The sequence below is a fragment of the Drosophila nasuta genome, chromosome X, assembly GCF_023558535.2.
Source record: "Drosophila nasuta strain 15112-1781.00 chromosome X, ASM2355853v1, whole genome shotgun sequence".
Classification (NCBI taxonomy): Eukaryota; Metazoa; Arthropoda; class Insecta; order Diptera; family Drosophilidae; genus Drosophila; species Drosophila nasuta.
The window spans coordinates 9173982-9191495 of NC_083459.1; the positions used below are offsets into that span (position 1 = coordinate 9173982).

At 33.7% G+C, this 17514-nt stretch overlaps 1 protein-coding gene across 1 annotated transcript; it reads left to right on the forward strand.

Annotated features, from left to right (window-relative positions):
• The first annotated feature begins 819 nt into the window (after positions 1–819).
• LOC132796937 (fibrinogen-like protein A) lies at positions 820–4632 on the forward strand. The gene is given in 6 exon segments (XM_060808299.1): positions 820–1092; positions 1155–1201; positions 1276–1389; positions 2245–2802; positions 3919–3961; positions 3963–4632. Coding segments are annotated over 6 exon segments (978 nt in total). The 5' UTR covers positions 820–972; the 3' UTR covers positions 4059–4632.
• The last annotated feature ends 12882 nt before the right edge of the window (positions 4633–17514 follow it).

The window sequence follows — 17514 nt, forward strand, 5'->3', positions numbered from 1 at the left end:
GATTTGCCGCCATTAGCGTCAAAGGTCAGATCTAATTCGCACGATCATTCAAGCGCATTGCAAACGGGTATGCTAAGCAGTTGCAGTTGCCGTAGCAGTAGAATTTGCCAATCTATAGTGAAAACTCCTTAAATATAACATTAACACAGTATAGCAAAAATGAAATAAAAATGAAATTAATATGTACACTAATTAACACAGATATATTTTGTATTTGTAATTTAATTCTATTCTGATTTTAAAATATTTTCACAAGTTCAAGTCAAGATTTATCTTTCCACACTTTTTTCTTGTTAAAGCGCTGTTCCCAGTTGAGCGAGAAAAGTTGCACAAATTTTAGAGTGAGCGTTATAAGTATTGCACATAATGTTTAAGTTACTACAGCATTATTGGAAGTATTTTATAAAGTAAAAGTAAAGTATACTAACTGCGTACACATTATATACACAATTAGCATAACAAACGTGACCTATTTAGTTTGAACTGTCTAATAAATTAACAATAAGTTGATTTCGGTTAAATAACATTCCCATTCAATATTTACTATATTCAGGGATAACTGAATTACATAAGTATGAAAAATAAATATGCGAAATATTCTAATCTAATTGATAATTAAAACAATACAAATATAAATGTTAGATCTGATTACGCAACTGTATATACAACTACCTAAAGTTGCTGCTTAATCCCCCGAACACCCTCGAGTGTCCGTCGAAGAGAGCTTTCACTGTAGTTGCAGAGTTGTTTAGCTGCTAAGTTGCATAGTTGAGTAGGCATTCATAAGTTTAGTATCGCCAACAAGTCGGACAGCAGCTAAATGGCGTCGCAGTCGTTATTGCGAGCTGCAAGCAAACGCAACAACAAGTCCACTTTATTTAGCTCGTTTCGTCGTCACGGAAAACTAACCTGACTTGGAGTCAACGAGAGTTGCAGAGTTGCAGAGTTGCAGATAGTTGCACTCGCACAGCGATGGCGTTGGAAGCCCTGGTTACTGCATTGGCTTGTCTAAGCACAACTTCGCCGACCGTGACCGAACACCACGTGCCAATCATCATGAGGAACTCAATCGAGCCATTCCGAGTGGACAATGTGAGTAAAATAAATGATGGCATTAATGATGCCAATAATGATTCCTCGAATCACATTCACAGACAACAGGCAATTGTCCAGTCGGTGCTCTGGGTGGCCTAATGACCCGGTAAGTGCGAGAGATATTGATGAGAGTTCCTTTTGAGTTTAAGCTCAACTCAATTCATAGTTTCTTCTATGCAGCATAGAATATATGACCGATCAGCTAAAACTGCTCAAAGCGGATCTAATGCAACTGCAAGAGCTCATTACAGAGTATAAAAATGAAGCGCCAATAGCTCCAATTGAATCGAGAATGTAAGTGCATCAACAGAAACTTATATTATCAAATATAATAGCAATATACACACCTATAAACAGGTTTGAAGCTACATTCATACGCTATAGATATTGATATTTCCATGAAATAGAAAACAATTGATGCGTTCCATGGGTAAATCTGATGTGACTGTTAACGGCATTATTATAATGTACATCATCTTCCAATACATATAAGTGTTTTATATAGAAGCGGAGAATCACAATCATTTCTATTTAAGTATTCAAATAGCGTTTCGCTTAAAATTTCAATTAAATTGAGAAGAGTGCTCTACGACTATAAAAATAAACATGCACAATCGCTGACAAAACCGGTGTGTTTATTATCCAATAGTTTTGTAGAGAAGCAAGATTAATAGCCGAATTCCAGTGGCACATATTTATGCATATTTGATAGCAGTCATTACATCTTACATTAAATTGTATATGGTGATAGGAGAGATGGCGATGCAGGAAAATAGGCATTTACAAATACTTATTTGTTTTATGCATGTTACATGGTGTAAATTTCTTTGGACAACCTATAAACTTAGGGAATTATGTATGTGCAAATTTAAAACTGCGGGAACAGGTAAATTTTCGTTTGGCGTTTCTTTTGTATTAATGACGTTTTCCGATATTAAATTACCAATGAGATTTATAGTATTAAATTTACTATGTTGTTGATGATATCGAATATTAATTTCGGAATTTGAACTACAAAATTTCTCTAAGATCACAACATTTTTGTGAAATTTGTCGGCATTATTAATCGCAAAATGACCGTTGCAATTTTCCAAGTGATTTTATCTGATATACAACTAAATTAACAAACCTTCTTATTTGATTTAATAGATATCAGCCGCTGGAATCTTTTGCAATGACTTCCGTGTCGGAAGTCAATGAGATGCCACCCAATTGTTTAGATCAAAAGCATGGACAAGTGCGCATTCAAATCGAGACAGCTGGAGAACCTTTCTATGTGAATTGCGATCAAAAGGTACGCAATGGAGGCTGGCTTGTGATCGCCTATCGCTACGATGGAAGCGAGGACTTTAATCGAGATTGGCATGCATACAAGTCTGGCTTTGGAGCGCTCAACGCTGAGTTCTTTATCGGTCTGGACAAGCTGCATCGCCTCACCATAAGAGGTGACTATGAACTGCTGATCATAATGCGCAGTAAAACGGGAGAGGAACGTTTTGCGCTCTATGATCTCTTCAGCATTGGCAGCGAGAACGAAAAGTATTTGCTGAATGTGTTGGGCGCCTACAGGGGCGATGCAGGTGACTCGCTGCGCTATCATGCTGGTAAGAAATTCACAACATTCGATCAGGACAACGATGACAATGGACAGAACTGCGCTCGCACGCATGCTGGTGCCTGGTGGTACGGACGTGAATGCTTTGAAAGGTAATTCTATGATATTTTAATACACTTTCCCATTCTATTAATTAAGTATTCAATACTATTTATAATATGATTATTATTCGATAAACGGTGATTAAGTGTACAATTTAATAGCAGAACAATTCAAAGTCAATTTTAAAAATAGATGGGATTTTTTTCTGGTATCTGATTAAATTATTCATCTTAGCTATTAATATACTTTTATTATATAAAATTTCTTAATATTTTTCAGAGCATTCTTATATAAAAAAATAGGTTTTAAATTTATAAGTTACGTAAACGTATTAAATTGTATACATAAAGTATACGTACTGTATTTATGTAGTGTATTTAGTATATTAAGTATATAATTAATACGTAGTACACGTCTTGAGTGTAGAGGTGCAAGCATATTAAATATATGCGGTGTTTGATGTATATTTGGTACATTTAGGATTCGCAGTACTTTTTGTATATAAAATATACGTAGTCCATCTAGTATACATATTGAATATAGCATTGGGAGTATATGTTGTATACGTGGTATGAAGTATATTTCCCATATTAAGTACATATAGTACTTGTTGTTTATAAAGAATACTTAGTACATGAAGCATTAGTACATGAAGCATACGTAGTACGTAGCATATCAAGTATACGTAATGTATGTAGCGGTGGAAGTGTATGTATTTGTGTATGTGGGGTATATTTAGTATGTATATTTAGTATATTAAGTATATGCTCTACTTGTTGTACATAAAGTACACTTAGTTTAGGCATTATATGAATTATACGTACATACATTATAGGGAATGTGTATTATACATATTTTAATGAGAAAGTATAAATAGTATATTTATGTAGTGTATAAAGAACTTTATAAAGTTTGCACAAATCATTTAAAATATTAGAATATAAAAGACATAACAATTGAAATAGTCAATAAAAAAACTAATTAGGTCAATCGGTGTAAATTCAGTTAATATTGATTTACAAATCTAATACAAAATTCTTCAATCATATATCCATTTATAGTAATGATCAAGCAATAAGCGACATTTTATGCATTTTTTTTTTTAATTGCCTTTATATTTACTAAGCTGATCATCTTAATGTATATTTTATTTTCTCAATTTTCAGCAATCTATTTGGAACCTTCCAGTTCAAATATGGCCAAGAGATTGGGATATTTTAAGGGAATTCTGTGGAAGACTTTTGTCCCTGGCCCCACAGGCTCTCTGCGTTATGTTCGCATGCTTATTCGACCTAAGCCTAAGTGATTAACTCTGATGATTTGAATGTTAAAGTAAATATTTCTTAATTTATAAAGCATACTTTTACTTGCACAACATAAACTACGAGTAGTTAGCATATTATAGATAGCAATGTTCACACCATCACCCTCTTAGCTATGTGTATTCCAATTGGTCGACATGAATACCAAGATCTCATCATAACATATACATTTAGTGAGTCGTTCTTGTATTCTTATTTCCTGTGAAAAATGGTACATGTTTTCAAACAAATTAAAACATTTAATTGATTTGAATTAAGACAATATGCTTAGATTATGTAACAGGGTAAAAAAAATACCCTTGAGTAGCACCATAAGAATATTAATATGAATATGGACTTGTGTACTTTTATATTAGCGATTGAAGTTAACTTTGGTTTGATGTCGAAAGGTGCCGTTTTCCTTCGATTTTATGGAACATAATCAGAACTTCACCAAATTTTAAAAAGAAGCTCTAAAAGTGTAGTTAATAAATTTTACGACTATGCTCATATAATAATATTTATGTTTATATCAAATATATGTACAAGAAAGAAGTCATTTAGTTTTATAAAATCAATAAATATAAATAAATACCAAAATGATTTTTATTATTATTAAGTGTTAGCCATTGTAATTGGTAACTTTGTAGAGAGTGAAAGAACTGATCAGAGAAAAAATGCTGAAGTTCTGTTCAAAGTTTTACAGATGTATTCGTTACGTAGCAGATATATTTGTAAAAAGCTTTTTAACAATAATGCAATTCAACTCAAAGAAACCAATCTTCGTATATATATATGAATATAAGCGCACGTAGAATATCTCCAAATTAAAAAACAGTGGCTAGAGGCTAAAGAAAAAAGCTTTCAGAGCTTTTTCAAATGACAAAGGCAGCTGCCTTTTTCGACTGTCCATTACCATTTGAACCATTAACAGCTTTTTCATAGTACTTAAGTAACTTATCAGATGATCTTATGTGTTTGGGTTGCTCAAGGCTAGTCAGAAGATAACACAGCTTGACTGGATTAACATTGTTATTACTTCGGCTCTTGAAGGCTATAAATCTGAGTGTGTTCATAACAAGTTTTTTTTTTCTTTCTGCCAGCTGTCTGCTGTTGTTTTTGCCTTGGGTGCATTGTCGCCAGCCATTGCCTATATTGGCTTTGAGTGTTTTCACAGAATTATTCAACTTTGCAATAGTTGAAAGTAAATAAATTTGCAGTCATTTCATTTTTGGTTGAACTTTTTTTGCGAAGCCAGAGACAAAGACAAAGACAGAAAGGACACTACTAAATATAGCACAGAGAGAAAGAGAGAGAGCCAGAAACGGACAATGAATTGTGCTGTGTGTGAGTTTTGTTGGTTTGTTGCTTTGTTGATGCTTCTTTTTGAATTTTCATAAAACTTTTGCTCGTTGCTCGCTAATAAATTATTTTGCGCAAAGTTTACGCCGAAGGCGACACTGCGATACGTTCGCCACGGCGTTGTCCACTCACTTCTAACTCCAACTCCAACTTCGAGTCCGTGTCCGAGTCCAAGTCCAACTCCCACATTGAACTAGAGGAGTGAGAAGGGGGGAGGGACACTCAAACTACCGTTGTGACTGCAGATTACTCCAAGTTGTGTAGTACATGGCCCTTACAATAACTGCAGGACTATTACAACGCTCGTTTGCGCCTCTTTGTTTTCCTCCTTTGGCGTTTGTTATTCCTGTGTGTGCGCTTTGTTCATAAATAATTTGCACCACAACTCAATTTCATGAGCGTAAATCACAGTGCGGTCACATGCTATTCTCCATTGGGATTGGGGCATTGGTATCCGGCTACTGCTTCTACTGCTACTCTCGGTCCTGCTGCTGACTTGTCTTCCCTTGGCGTCCTTGGTGTCCTTGCGTTTTACTTCTCGCCGCTTTCTGGCTGCCAATGCTGTTTATTGTTTCACTTCTTTTTAAATAATTTTTCAACTTTTTTTTTTGCTTTCTTTCTTTCTTTTTTTTTTGTATTTGGGTCGTTGTTGGTGCTCACTTTCAACAACAACAACAACAACAACAACAAAAATAAAAGAATCTTTATTTATGTGTGCTGGCCAAGCAACAAGCTCTACTGGCTCTCTGCTAACTGCTAACTTTTTTGGCCGCACCGCTCGAGGGACTCAAAACTGAATCTGTCGAATGGACCGAGGGGACAAATGATAGTCCTGGGCTATCGCTTTGTGCCTCGTGTTAAATCAATACAACGTTTTGTCAGCTTTTCAATTGGCTTGACAAATATTCGTATAATGGAACCCACAATGTTCTATCGCAAATAAATCGAAGCCCATTAAAAGCGCAAAGGTCAAATCATCCAATGAGAAGCAAGCGACATATGTATGACATTTATTAGTTGTTCACTAACGAAAATAATTCTACAAGAATATCAATTTCAGTTAGCTACAGTTAGTAAGCCTACAATTAATTTTGATTTAATAATCTAGAATAGTTGATATGGCTTTTATTAAAGGGAAACTCTCTTTGGAGTTGTATCCCCTGAAAAGGAATTTTCATATTCTTGTTTGTCAGGTTTTATGCCGAGCGTCTTTATTTAAGTTTACATTAAACTTATAACATTTATGGATTCAATTTTCGTGTTCACTTTTGTAGTATTTAAGCAACGCCTCAAGTCGCCTTCACGTCATCGATATTCGATTTGCTATCGATCTACCGTGTCATCAGTATGCCGATATGCCATCGCTATTTTGACATGTTAAAGCTAATACACAAATTGATTGAATTGTAAATTAAGCAATAAACCGCTTTGCATGATAAGTCCAAATTTAGACTGTTCTTAGCTTGGAGGTATAAGTAAATATTAATATGAAATCATCTTAATACATAACTTCATTTTAATTTAAAATTAGTGAAACGATCTTTGGATTACTGTTCACAGAAAAATCACTTTCTTAACCGATCGATTTGACAAAAACTCAAATGTTATTTGTAACATACAAACAAGAAAACACTCACATCATTAGGTATAAAAAAACAATAAGAAATTCCTTGTAATAATTGAAATAATTAACCCGTCAACACTCCAATAATCAAATACTTATTCGATTAGCTATTCAACCGGTAGAATCGACCTTAGCAGAGAGTGCAGAGACACGTCAGTGTCAAGTTAGCATTTTCATTTGCTGACGAACAGGTAAAAAACAAAAACAAAAAAAAAAACAAAATAATTCTTACAATGGGGGACAACATTTTGTAACGCAGGACATTACAGCTTCCGACAGCCAACGGTAAATTGCAATTCCAAGTCACTTAAATTGCAACAAATAACAAGAAGCAAACTGACAGTCAACCTATTGCGATGTCGACACAGACGCAAACGCAGATGCAGACTGCAAACAGAAAACAGCAAACAGAAAACAGCAAACAGAAAACACAGGACACAGCCGTGAAATGTCAACGTGTGCCACAGCAGGCGATGTCAGACGACCCTTTGATTCTTGGACCTGAGAAACATAAAAACGTTCCCGGTACTCGGTACTTGGTACTCGGTACTCGTAACTTTGTGTCAGGTTCTTTGCTCGTTGTAAGCGCTAAATTGGTTTTTCCCCATTTTGGCCATTGACTTCGAACTCGCATGTAAGTAAGTTTATTGCTTTGCATCCCTCTTTGTCAATAATATTGCTAGAGGCTAAGTTAATATTGTGTATTTTTTATACTTATTATTATTGTTTGCATTGAAATTAATTTGTAAAATGTTGCAGTTTTAATTCACAGTAAGACTATTAATGATAATTCACTTTAAGCGATATTTTATTGAATACTGCTACTAACTACATATATATATATGTGTATATATGTACATATAAATTTTAAAAAATATATACACGAATATATATATATATATACATTTTTAATTTATTTTTAACAAATTTAACAATAATTTTAGAACATTTGATCTTGACTTAAGATTGCGCCTTCTTGATTCAATTTTTAGATTATTTCATTCTTGAAATAAGATTAAGATCTTGAATTTCCAGATTGGGCAATCAGTAATTTTTGTAAAATTTTGCTCTTAATTTAAGAATGATTAATCTTCGTAAATTTTTACATATATAATCTTGATTCAAAATTTTAATTGTGATTTTAGCACATTTTTTTTTGTGCACAACTGTAATTTAATTTAGTACAGATATTTTCTATGAAATTATAGAATCATCTGGTATTATATATTTCCATGTACTCCAATAATTTTCAAGCATTAATTGTATGGAGTAAAAAGTTATCATGTCTTAACCCCATATTTTACTCTATTAATCATATTCGACCTTGACCTTTTGATTTAAAGAAAAAATTTAGTTACGCTTATGCTTATTACTGACATATCAGTTCGATATTCAGTGTATTTATTTTTCTTATCGCTTTTGTTAAGTAAATCTTATAATCTTTAAGACGAAATCATAAAAATCTACAAATTGTATGCATTTAAAATTTAATTTGCCATAACTGCGAAAACATCATAGTACTCTAAAATACCCTGTGATTGTTGTATCGATCGAAAAGGCAACGTAAAGTTTAATCGAGAACTGCATTTTACGAAGAAGGTTTACTCAGGCAAAAGACGTTCAGGCGAATTGTTGGTAAGTGATTATTTGTATGTGTGTGTGTGTAATATCATCTAATAGTGCTTTTACATTGCAGCCTCTGGGCTAAACGTTTACCATTTGACCTCAAGGTAAAAAGTGCCGTCACTTTTGAAAGTACTAGAGGTAGCATAGCCGATAGCATCGGCATGCAATGGTTTCGCTCTTTCTCGCTCTTACTCTTTGACAAGAGCAACAACTAAAACAGAAGAGAAAACCACCACCAAAAATGCAGACAACCAAAGAGCCGAAAGCAAACAAAGTTTGTGTGAGAGTGTAAGCGAGTGAGCAATAGTTAAAACGAAAAACAGAAATGCATTGATCGTGTATATGACAGAGATAGAAGCATACTAGAGTAGCTTTATGTGCTAGACACGATCAGCGAACGCGCTTGCTTAGACAATCAACTATCGCGCACTCGCTTGCACTTGTAGTTGCTTCAGCTTAGTAGCAACTTCTTCCACTAGACATATTCCGCAACTAACATCCTTTTCCATTTAACGTTGCATCTTCTTCTGTATTGAACTTGTACCGAACTAGCAACTCCTTCCGTTAAACTAGTAGCAGCGTCTTCTGTTATGCTTGGAATGAACTAGCAACTGCTTCTGTTCAACCTACAGCATCGTTCTCTTGCAAAACTTTGAAGAACTAGCAACTGCTTCCGCTATAGTAAGAGCAACGTTTTCCATTATAGATACTCCGTAACGTTAGCGTTGCCTTGTGTAGTAGCAGCGTCTTCTGTTAGACTTGTAGCAACTCCTTCCGCTACAGTAGCAACGTCGTCTGTTATAGTTCTAGTAAACTAGCAACTGCTTCTACTTGGGTACTAGCAACGGCTTCTGCTATACTTTCAAGAAACTAGCAACTTCTTCCGTTCATTTGATAGCAACTTCTTTTGTTATGCTTGTTGTGTATGTTACAAGCAACTGCTTCTGTTTAAGTAAAATCAAGTTCTTCTGTTTTACATAATCAATCAAATACAGATAAGCTTACTTTCAAAGATCAACGTCAATAAAGGAATTTGCGTTTTGCTTTTTTATTATGGTTATTGTTTTCTGTTTGCTAACTGTAAATGCCTAGTAATTTCTTATTGGTGTAGTCATTATAATTTTAAGTTTAGATTCTGCCTAAGGATTTTTATGTTTTATATGAGCTTTTAGTTAGTAGTTGAAAATTATTTGTGAATAGGTTATTGAAAAATTGCTAAATACAATTAAAAGATATATATATAATTATTTGAAAGCTTTAACCAAATGAACCTGCGGACTAATCTAGTTTGTAATGTATATTAATAAACTCACTAAAATTTCATAATTTGTAGGTTAAAAAGCAATATTAAAGTTAATATAACGTGCAGAAAATAATCAAAAATGGCGACAGGGTATTGCGTTATCGAGTACACTTTATTTGAACGTTTTTATTTGTTTTCGTTTGTTTTTTTATTTGGGCTGTTGCAAAAAGCTAAGCAATGACAGCTGCAGCTGACGCGGTTGCCACATTTTTGAACAGTGGCGGGTTGTGTTAGGACTCGGACTCCGGCTCGGACTCAGACTGGAATTGGGAGCCTTCGACCAAGAGTGGGAATTGAGACCGGGGAGGTTAGCGTGGCATTTACTTACGGTCGAACGCACTTCATCTGTAAACCATAAAATTGAAAAACACTGCAGCAAACGAGAAGCACGAGAAAAATACGTACTCGTCGGCAAACATACATACACACAAATATATATGTATATGTACATACATATGTGCATAGAACGTTGGTTTTTCTCCGCTTTGAGGTTTGGTTTTAAACCGCACAAAAGTCATTTGAGCGCCGTCGTTAACATGTCATACACACACACACATACTCACATTCGCGAAATTGAGCGAGCGTTTAACATTTGGGTTGGAAATAATGCAACCAGCATGACTCCAAACTGCTGCTGCCTCTGCTGCCTCGTCTGCTGCTGCTGCTGTTGCTGCTGGTGCCTTTTCCTTGGTTGGTTTAGTCGCTTCCATTCCCAGCTCTCTCTCTCTCTCTCTCTCTCTCTCTCTCTCTCTCTCACTCTCGATGGCCTCGCGTCGTTGTCAGGCAACCGCAGAATGCGCGGCCACATGTCCATTTGTTTTTCATTTCACTCCGACGATCACTGCACGTCTTTAGCCTAGCATTGGGTCCCCACACACTCGCACACTCAAACACTCATGTGTGTGTGGGACTTTCTTCATTTGGTTTGCTTTACAATAACCACAACGGGAGAGTATAGCACAAACTGGGCTCATAATTAAAATGTTTACCATGACGCCCAGAGAACGGTTTGCCAACAGATGTTAACGGCCAACATTCCCTTTGCCATTCTTTCATTTTTTTACGCTACTAAAATGAGTACACAAAAAAAAACGAAAAACGGGGGAAAAAAAAAGTGGAAAAACATTGTGCTAATAAAAGTTATAAGCAAAACATAAGGACGAAGCAATGGACGAACATTGAAACAATAATAAGAACGTCAAGCATAAAAAGTGGATGCTCAACTGAAACATATGGCGACTGAACTATGGCCCAGAATAATTCTCATACAATGTATATACTACGTAGCAAACAAACAGCAAAAAAATACAGTCCATGCTGCTTTGTTGGTGATTTTTAAGAATGTCACAAGAGTGAAGATTAAGAGACCAAAACTAGCTACAGATTGCCACAAGATGCAAGTTTCAAGCTTTCGTGCACAGCATATAAGATTGACACTTTTTTTCGTGTTTTTTTGTAGTTTTTCCATCACTTTTCCATCAGCTTAATTCCCATCAAGCCAAAAGCATCGTACGATAGAAATCAAGGAAAGTATTGCAAACAAAAAAATAGTGAATTACCCCTAAATCAAAGCTTTTTGCATTGTCTATAGAACTTTTGCCGAAACCCTAAAAGTTAATGAAATGGTAAGCTACAATTGTTGATATGGAAATCGTGAGCGAATATGTTATAATCTATTTTGCATCTACTATATGTTGTTGATTTGAACCAATCACATTACTTAGATTTGTTGCTATCAAAATTATTTCATAATTTCAAAGATACTTAATCAAAGATTAAAACGTTATAGAATGTATAGAATCAAATTTTTTTGACGATAACTAACAGTAGGAAAAACTTGATCGAAATATCGATTGAAAATTAAGCGTCACTGTAAAAGAAAAACAAGCAAAAACACGAAGTTTTTGAAGATCTCTCTCTGGCTCATACAAAAACTATAAGATTAAATTACGGAAATTCAAATCTTTTTCTTTTAAATAATTACCATAGACACTAAATGTTATATTGGAAGCATTACAAACTAACTAACAATATTTATTTATTTTTAATATTTGTAATATATTTAAGTTATTTTTGAAGTATTCTTTAAATAATGTGTCCAAGTATGAGCACATTCAATGCGAATTAAAGTCTTGCACACCAAACTGAGTAACCAGCAATTAAAAAAAGTATTCAATGCGCAAAAAGTTGCATCTTAATGCTTAAGTGCAAACTATCTACAAGTTGTCCTAATGAGCTAGTTTCAAGTGTTACAGCAACAATAAGTGCACTAGCACACACACGCATATAAACTATCGCAAAGAACCATTCATATTCATATACCCAGTAGCATGACGTTTGCAAAAGAGGTTTGCAAGACTCTATGAAACAAATAAAATAAATTTTTTATTCTAAATTTGTTCCTTTTTTTAATACGCATATTCTTTAAACTCATAGCTAACTTACTTAAATAATAAAAATGCAAAAATACGTTATATAAAATAATAATGACAGGGCATTTCACATGTAAGGATTGAAATGTTTTAGCCGTTTACATTTGCCGCCGCCGAGGGAGCGTAATTAATTTCTCGCTGCATATTCTTTGACGCGCAACAGAAGCAATTAAACAAAAAATAGCCACGACAATGCGAGCCGTTGGCATTTTTAATTACTTGCATAAAAATTAATTAAATGCAAGTAAGTACGCACGACTACAAGCAGAGTCTGCTCGACTCCGAGGACTTTCCGTCTTGTAAAGGCTCTTATTTCCACAAGTCTTTGCACTTGTTGCAAACTCGTTGTTTTAAGATTCATATAAATGAATTTGATGACACTAAAGTTGAATTTTATTGAAATTAGAGATGAAAAGGGAGATAAAGATTAGATGCAATTTATTATTATTATTTTTGTTATTAAATTAAAAGTTTAAATTGATTCGTATATTTATAAACGGTGTGTGTGAAAATATTTATCAAATAATAAATAATTTAATGATATCAACCCAAGAAAACGACTAGATTTAGCTAGATCTAGATACAAGCGAGTGCACTCGACTTTGAGATACCCGCTTTCCATTGTGAGTATAGGCAAAACACTCCGGTATTAATTTAAATATATAACAAATAAATAAACCGAAAAAATACTACAAATATACCAAACGAAATATTTGGTATATTGATATAGTACTACATTCAAAGGTACCATAGCGTACAAAATATACCATATTGTCAGCCAATGCTACTAAAACCCGATTTCAGTGTCAAAAGTAATTCTTAAATACTTTTTACAATTTTTATCTGATCACACTCAAATTTTCAGGAACTTTAAATACTATATTTATTATTGCATGTAACAAAATTGTAGCCTCAATTACGCTTGTTACTCGAGTTTAATTAATCTGTTTTGGGTTTAAAATACTTTGATTTAGAATCCTCATCAATTACATTCAAATCCAGAAGCTAAGAATTCGTTTGTTTAAATAAATGTTAAGAGCTCAGATAAACATATGTGAGACGCACTTTATTCATCAAATAATTCAATGCTAACTCACATAACTAATTGGCGAATTCCAAGTGAGCACAAAATGGAGGTAAAAGTGAAATTGCGAAATTGGTTTACTTATTACAACAACACGTAAATGTCTCCAAGATTTAGCTAAGTTTCCTCAACTGTTAGATGAAACTTTGCCATCACACACACACACACACATTTGTAGGGACAAAGACACGGATACACACGAAGACACACACACACACGTGGACACAGAGAAAGAGAGAGGAAACTAACGGTATATATACATATGTGTACATGTCGTTAAGGCCAAAGCTGTTTGTACACTGTTTGACTTTTATTATTTTAGTTAAACTTTCTTGGGCTTGTGGGGAAGCCCTAACATCTAACATCTAAACCCAAATCAAACGTATGACGTGTACGGTAAGTCCTTCCTGTGTGAGTGTGTGCGATTGTGTATGTGTGTGTGTGTGTGTATAAGTAAATATTTATGTGTATATGTGGCTTTCGGCCTGCTGCTGTCCGTCTGTCCGCCTTGTCTCTGCCTTGGCTTTATTGATATCCTGCCAGAGCGTCGCTGTCGGCAGCTGCCAAGTTTGTCAGCTACTGCCAGCTACTATAGCCAGCGAGAGCCTTCTCTCTCTCTCTCTACTCTGCTTAACTGGCAACTGGCAAACTTAATGCCTTCGTCTGTCTAACAATATGTCCGTTGATTCATCCGTCCGCTTCTCTCGCTCTCTCACTCTCTCTGTGTGTGTGTGTGTTTGTTTGGTTGTTATTGTTCGGGCAATGCATTGGCCACTAATTCATCAAATTTAGCTCAAAAGTGAAGATTAATGACGTACGTGTGGCATATTGCGAAACTTGGTGACTTGATAAAATTTATTATTTTACTTGTACACACACACACATATATATTCAGATATATCCTGTTTCGTATCTTACGCCAAATATTCCCACCGTCTTGACCAGCGGCTTTAAGAACAGCCTCTTCCTCCTCACTCATTTGATGATAACCAAAAGCAAACGCAGCATACAAACTTTATGTTCAGCTTACGGCTCTTACAGCAACTCTTTTGCTTTTGCTTTTGCTGTTGCCCAGCTACTTTATGGCTAATAAAAACAACCAATTAGACTCATATGAAGCCAGCTAGAATTTAATAAGGATTAAATGCAAGCCACAAAAAAAACTCGACATATATAATTGCTAAAGTGTAGCTACAATTTTATATGCGTGCTTCAGGGAGCAACAATTAATTTAATTATCAACCGCAAGTGCAATACAAATCAAATTCGATGTGCTGCACACGCCAAAGTTGTTTACTTAGTAGTTGGTAAAATGTGCTATAATTTTTGATTTAAGATTAACGTGAAGAATAAAAGTAAAAAATAGAATTAATCCCAGAAATTGTAATGAATAGGAAAAAATTACAATAAATAAATTAGTCTTAGAAATTAAACATGTTTTTTTAATTTAATAAAATGATTATTAACTATTTTATTCGATCGCAAACAAATACAAAATTCAAGAAACAATTACAAATTGTTTTCTAGTAAAAAAAAAAAACAAAAAATTTGGAAGTAAAAAAAAGAAATATTTATTTACCTTCAAGTTGAAATAAAAATGTTTTCTAATTGTTTTTGAAAACAAAAATGTTGGAAAATGCTTAAAATAAAGGTCAAGAAAGTACGTTAAGTAACGTGTTTACATTTCCATGACTGCTTTTAGGATACAATATTAATGTCACATGGAATTTCGATATTAAGTGATGTTCATATATACAAATTTCTTTCAAAAAAATTATTTCTACTTTATTATTATTTAATAATTTTCCTCTACAAGTGATTTTTTACTTAAATCTAGAATTAATATATTTTTTTAATTAAAATCTTAATTGCGCGCAGGGAGAAAATAATCTTGATAGATAAAAAGATTGCAATTCTTGATTTAGGAATTTGTCGACCATAAAACATCTTGAAACAAGATATTCGAATTTAATCTTGATTTAAGATTTTGCTTTTGGGTTCATTTTTGAGATTTTTCCATTCATTGAAAATTAGACAATCTATAATTTGTATAGAACTTTTATCTTGAATTAAGAATGAACCTTCTTAGTTGAATATTGACAGCAATAATTTGGATTATAGAATTTATTTTTGATTTTATTAAGTTTTTTCTTTCTGTGAAGTGTGTTAGCTAAATTGAATTTTCCATTTACTGAATGTAAATATGTATTTATTGCATCGACATAATCCCAAAAATAATCTATAGTAAATAGCTATTTATGATACTTTTCGCCATATTTAAATGTGCATGGCTGCGTAATTTACAGCCAAACACAAATGAAATGGTGCAAGTAAATGCATAAATACAAATAAGGAAAACAGATGCAGCAAATTAACAACATTTTCAACTTATAAAAGACAATTATTGTTGGAGCTATGCTAACAATGATAAAGCTCTCAGTCTGTCAAATTGATACTCATAATACACAGACACAAACACTTACCTCGAACCGTTGCAGAGGAATGCAAATGGCAAATTAAGAAGGGATTAGGACGAAGGAGATAAAGCATATGCATAAAGTACAAGAACAAAATCAAGAGCTTTGCGTCTGTGTATGTGTGTGGATGTCTAGCAACTAATTGCACTTAAATACGTATTTATGTATTTACGAATGCATTGTTTGAGCAATTCCTAGTCAAGCACTAATTGCTGTTGTTCGACGTTGATGATGGCTTAGAAATGCGGAAAGTGTACAACTAAATTTTAATGCGCTGCGCAAAGTAATTCGTCATTCAATTAAAATATCAAGAAAATCAATTTTTATTACTCACATACTTCTACATATGTAACATATGTGAAGATGTAAATAAATAATTGTACAGGCATTCAAATTAGTTGTTGTTGCTAATACACAGATTACATTTTATTATTATTAATTAAGTGATTACAGCTAGAAGGGATTGCCGACCACTAAGGGAATGCAACGTGTCATTGAATTAATTACTTGCTCTCTTAATTGAATGAACGCGCGGCAAAAGGCAGATGCAATTTTTTTGTAGTCTCCTGCTATATTGGGTATATACAGTGGCCAGCAAATGGGAGTGTATTCACTCGACTCTGATTTTGGTCACCCATAAACTCGATATTTTCTTTTGTTTTATAGTTCTTTATATATTCTAGGCAAAAAAGACGAAAGATAAGAATTCGTAGAGTTGTAAATTAAAAACGACAAAAAGTTTTAATAACCAAAGTAATATTCATATTTTTTCTAGGTGACGAATGTTAAAGATTTAAAATGGTGCAGCCGCAAAGTATGCTATACAAATTGTAATATATAATATGCTGCATATCCACTGCACATTGGAATGAAATGCCTTTATTTTGGCCACAACCGTAATTTTAAAGCTAGAAAGTTGAAACTTAGAGAATTTGCTGCTTATATTATTACTGAATTTCGAATTTTCTTGTTTTTATTTTTTATTATTTTTTTTTTTAGTTTTTATTTTTAATTTTTTATATTTTTTTGTTTTTAATCACCTCTAAATCCTTTTTCGGAAAATCATTTGGAATTACTCAGTCAAAAGAGGCGTTGACATTGCGATTTGTATCCAGCCAAATTTTTAGTAAGTCACCTCGACGAATAGAAACCTTGCTTGTATCTATTGAAATATTTAACCTCCCCGCAAATTCCCGAAAATTATTTAAATGCTATCTGAATATTCACATAATAACTCATACTACCACATAAGTTGTTACTTGAATCCTGTTGTATCTTGCTAGATATGCTCCACGAAACACAAATATTTTAAAGTTAGAACCAACAAAACTACTGCTTACGTATTTGATTAAAAACATGACAGCACAAAAGCACATACCATGCGCAACATTTTCCAATTTAAGGTATTTTAATTGGTCAAACTGTTTAAAAATACGAGAACGCCAAAATTAAGAAATTTGACTAGTCAGCAAGCTTGCACGCACCACGTAGCAAGAACAGCTGACTTTCAACGGCTGGTGCAAGTCGACGGCTGCACAATAAAATACCAATTA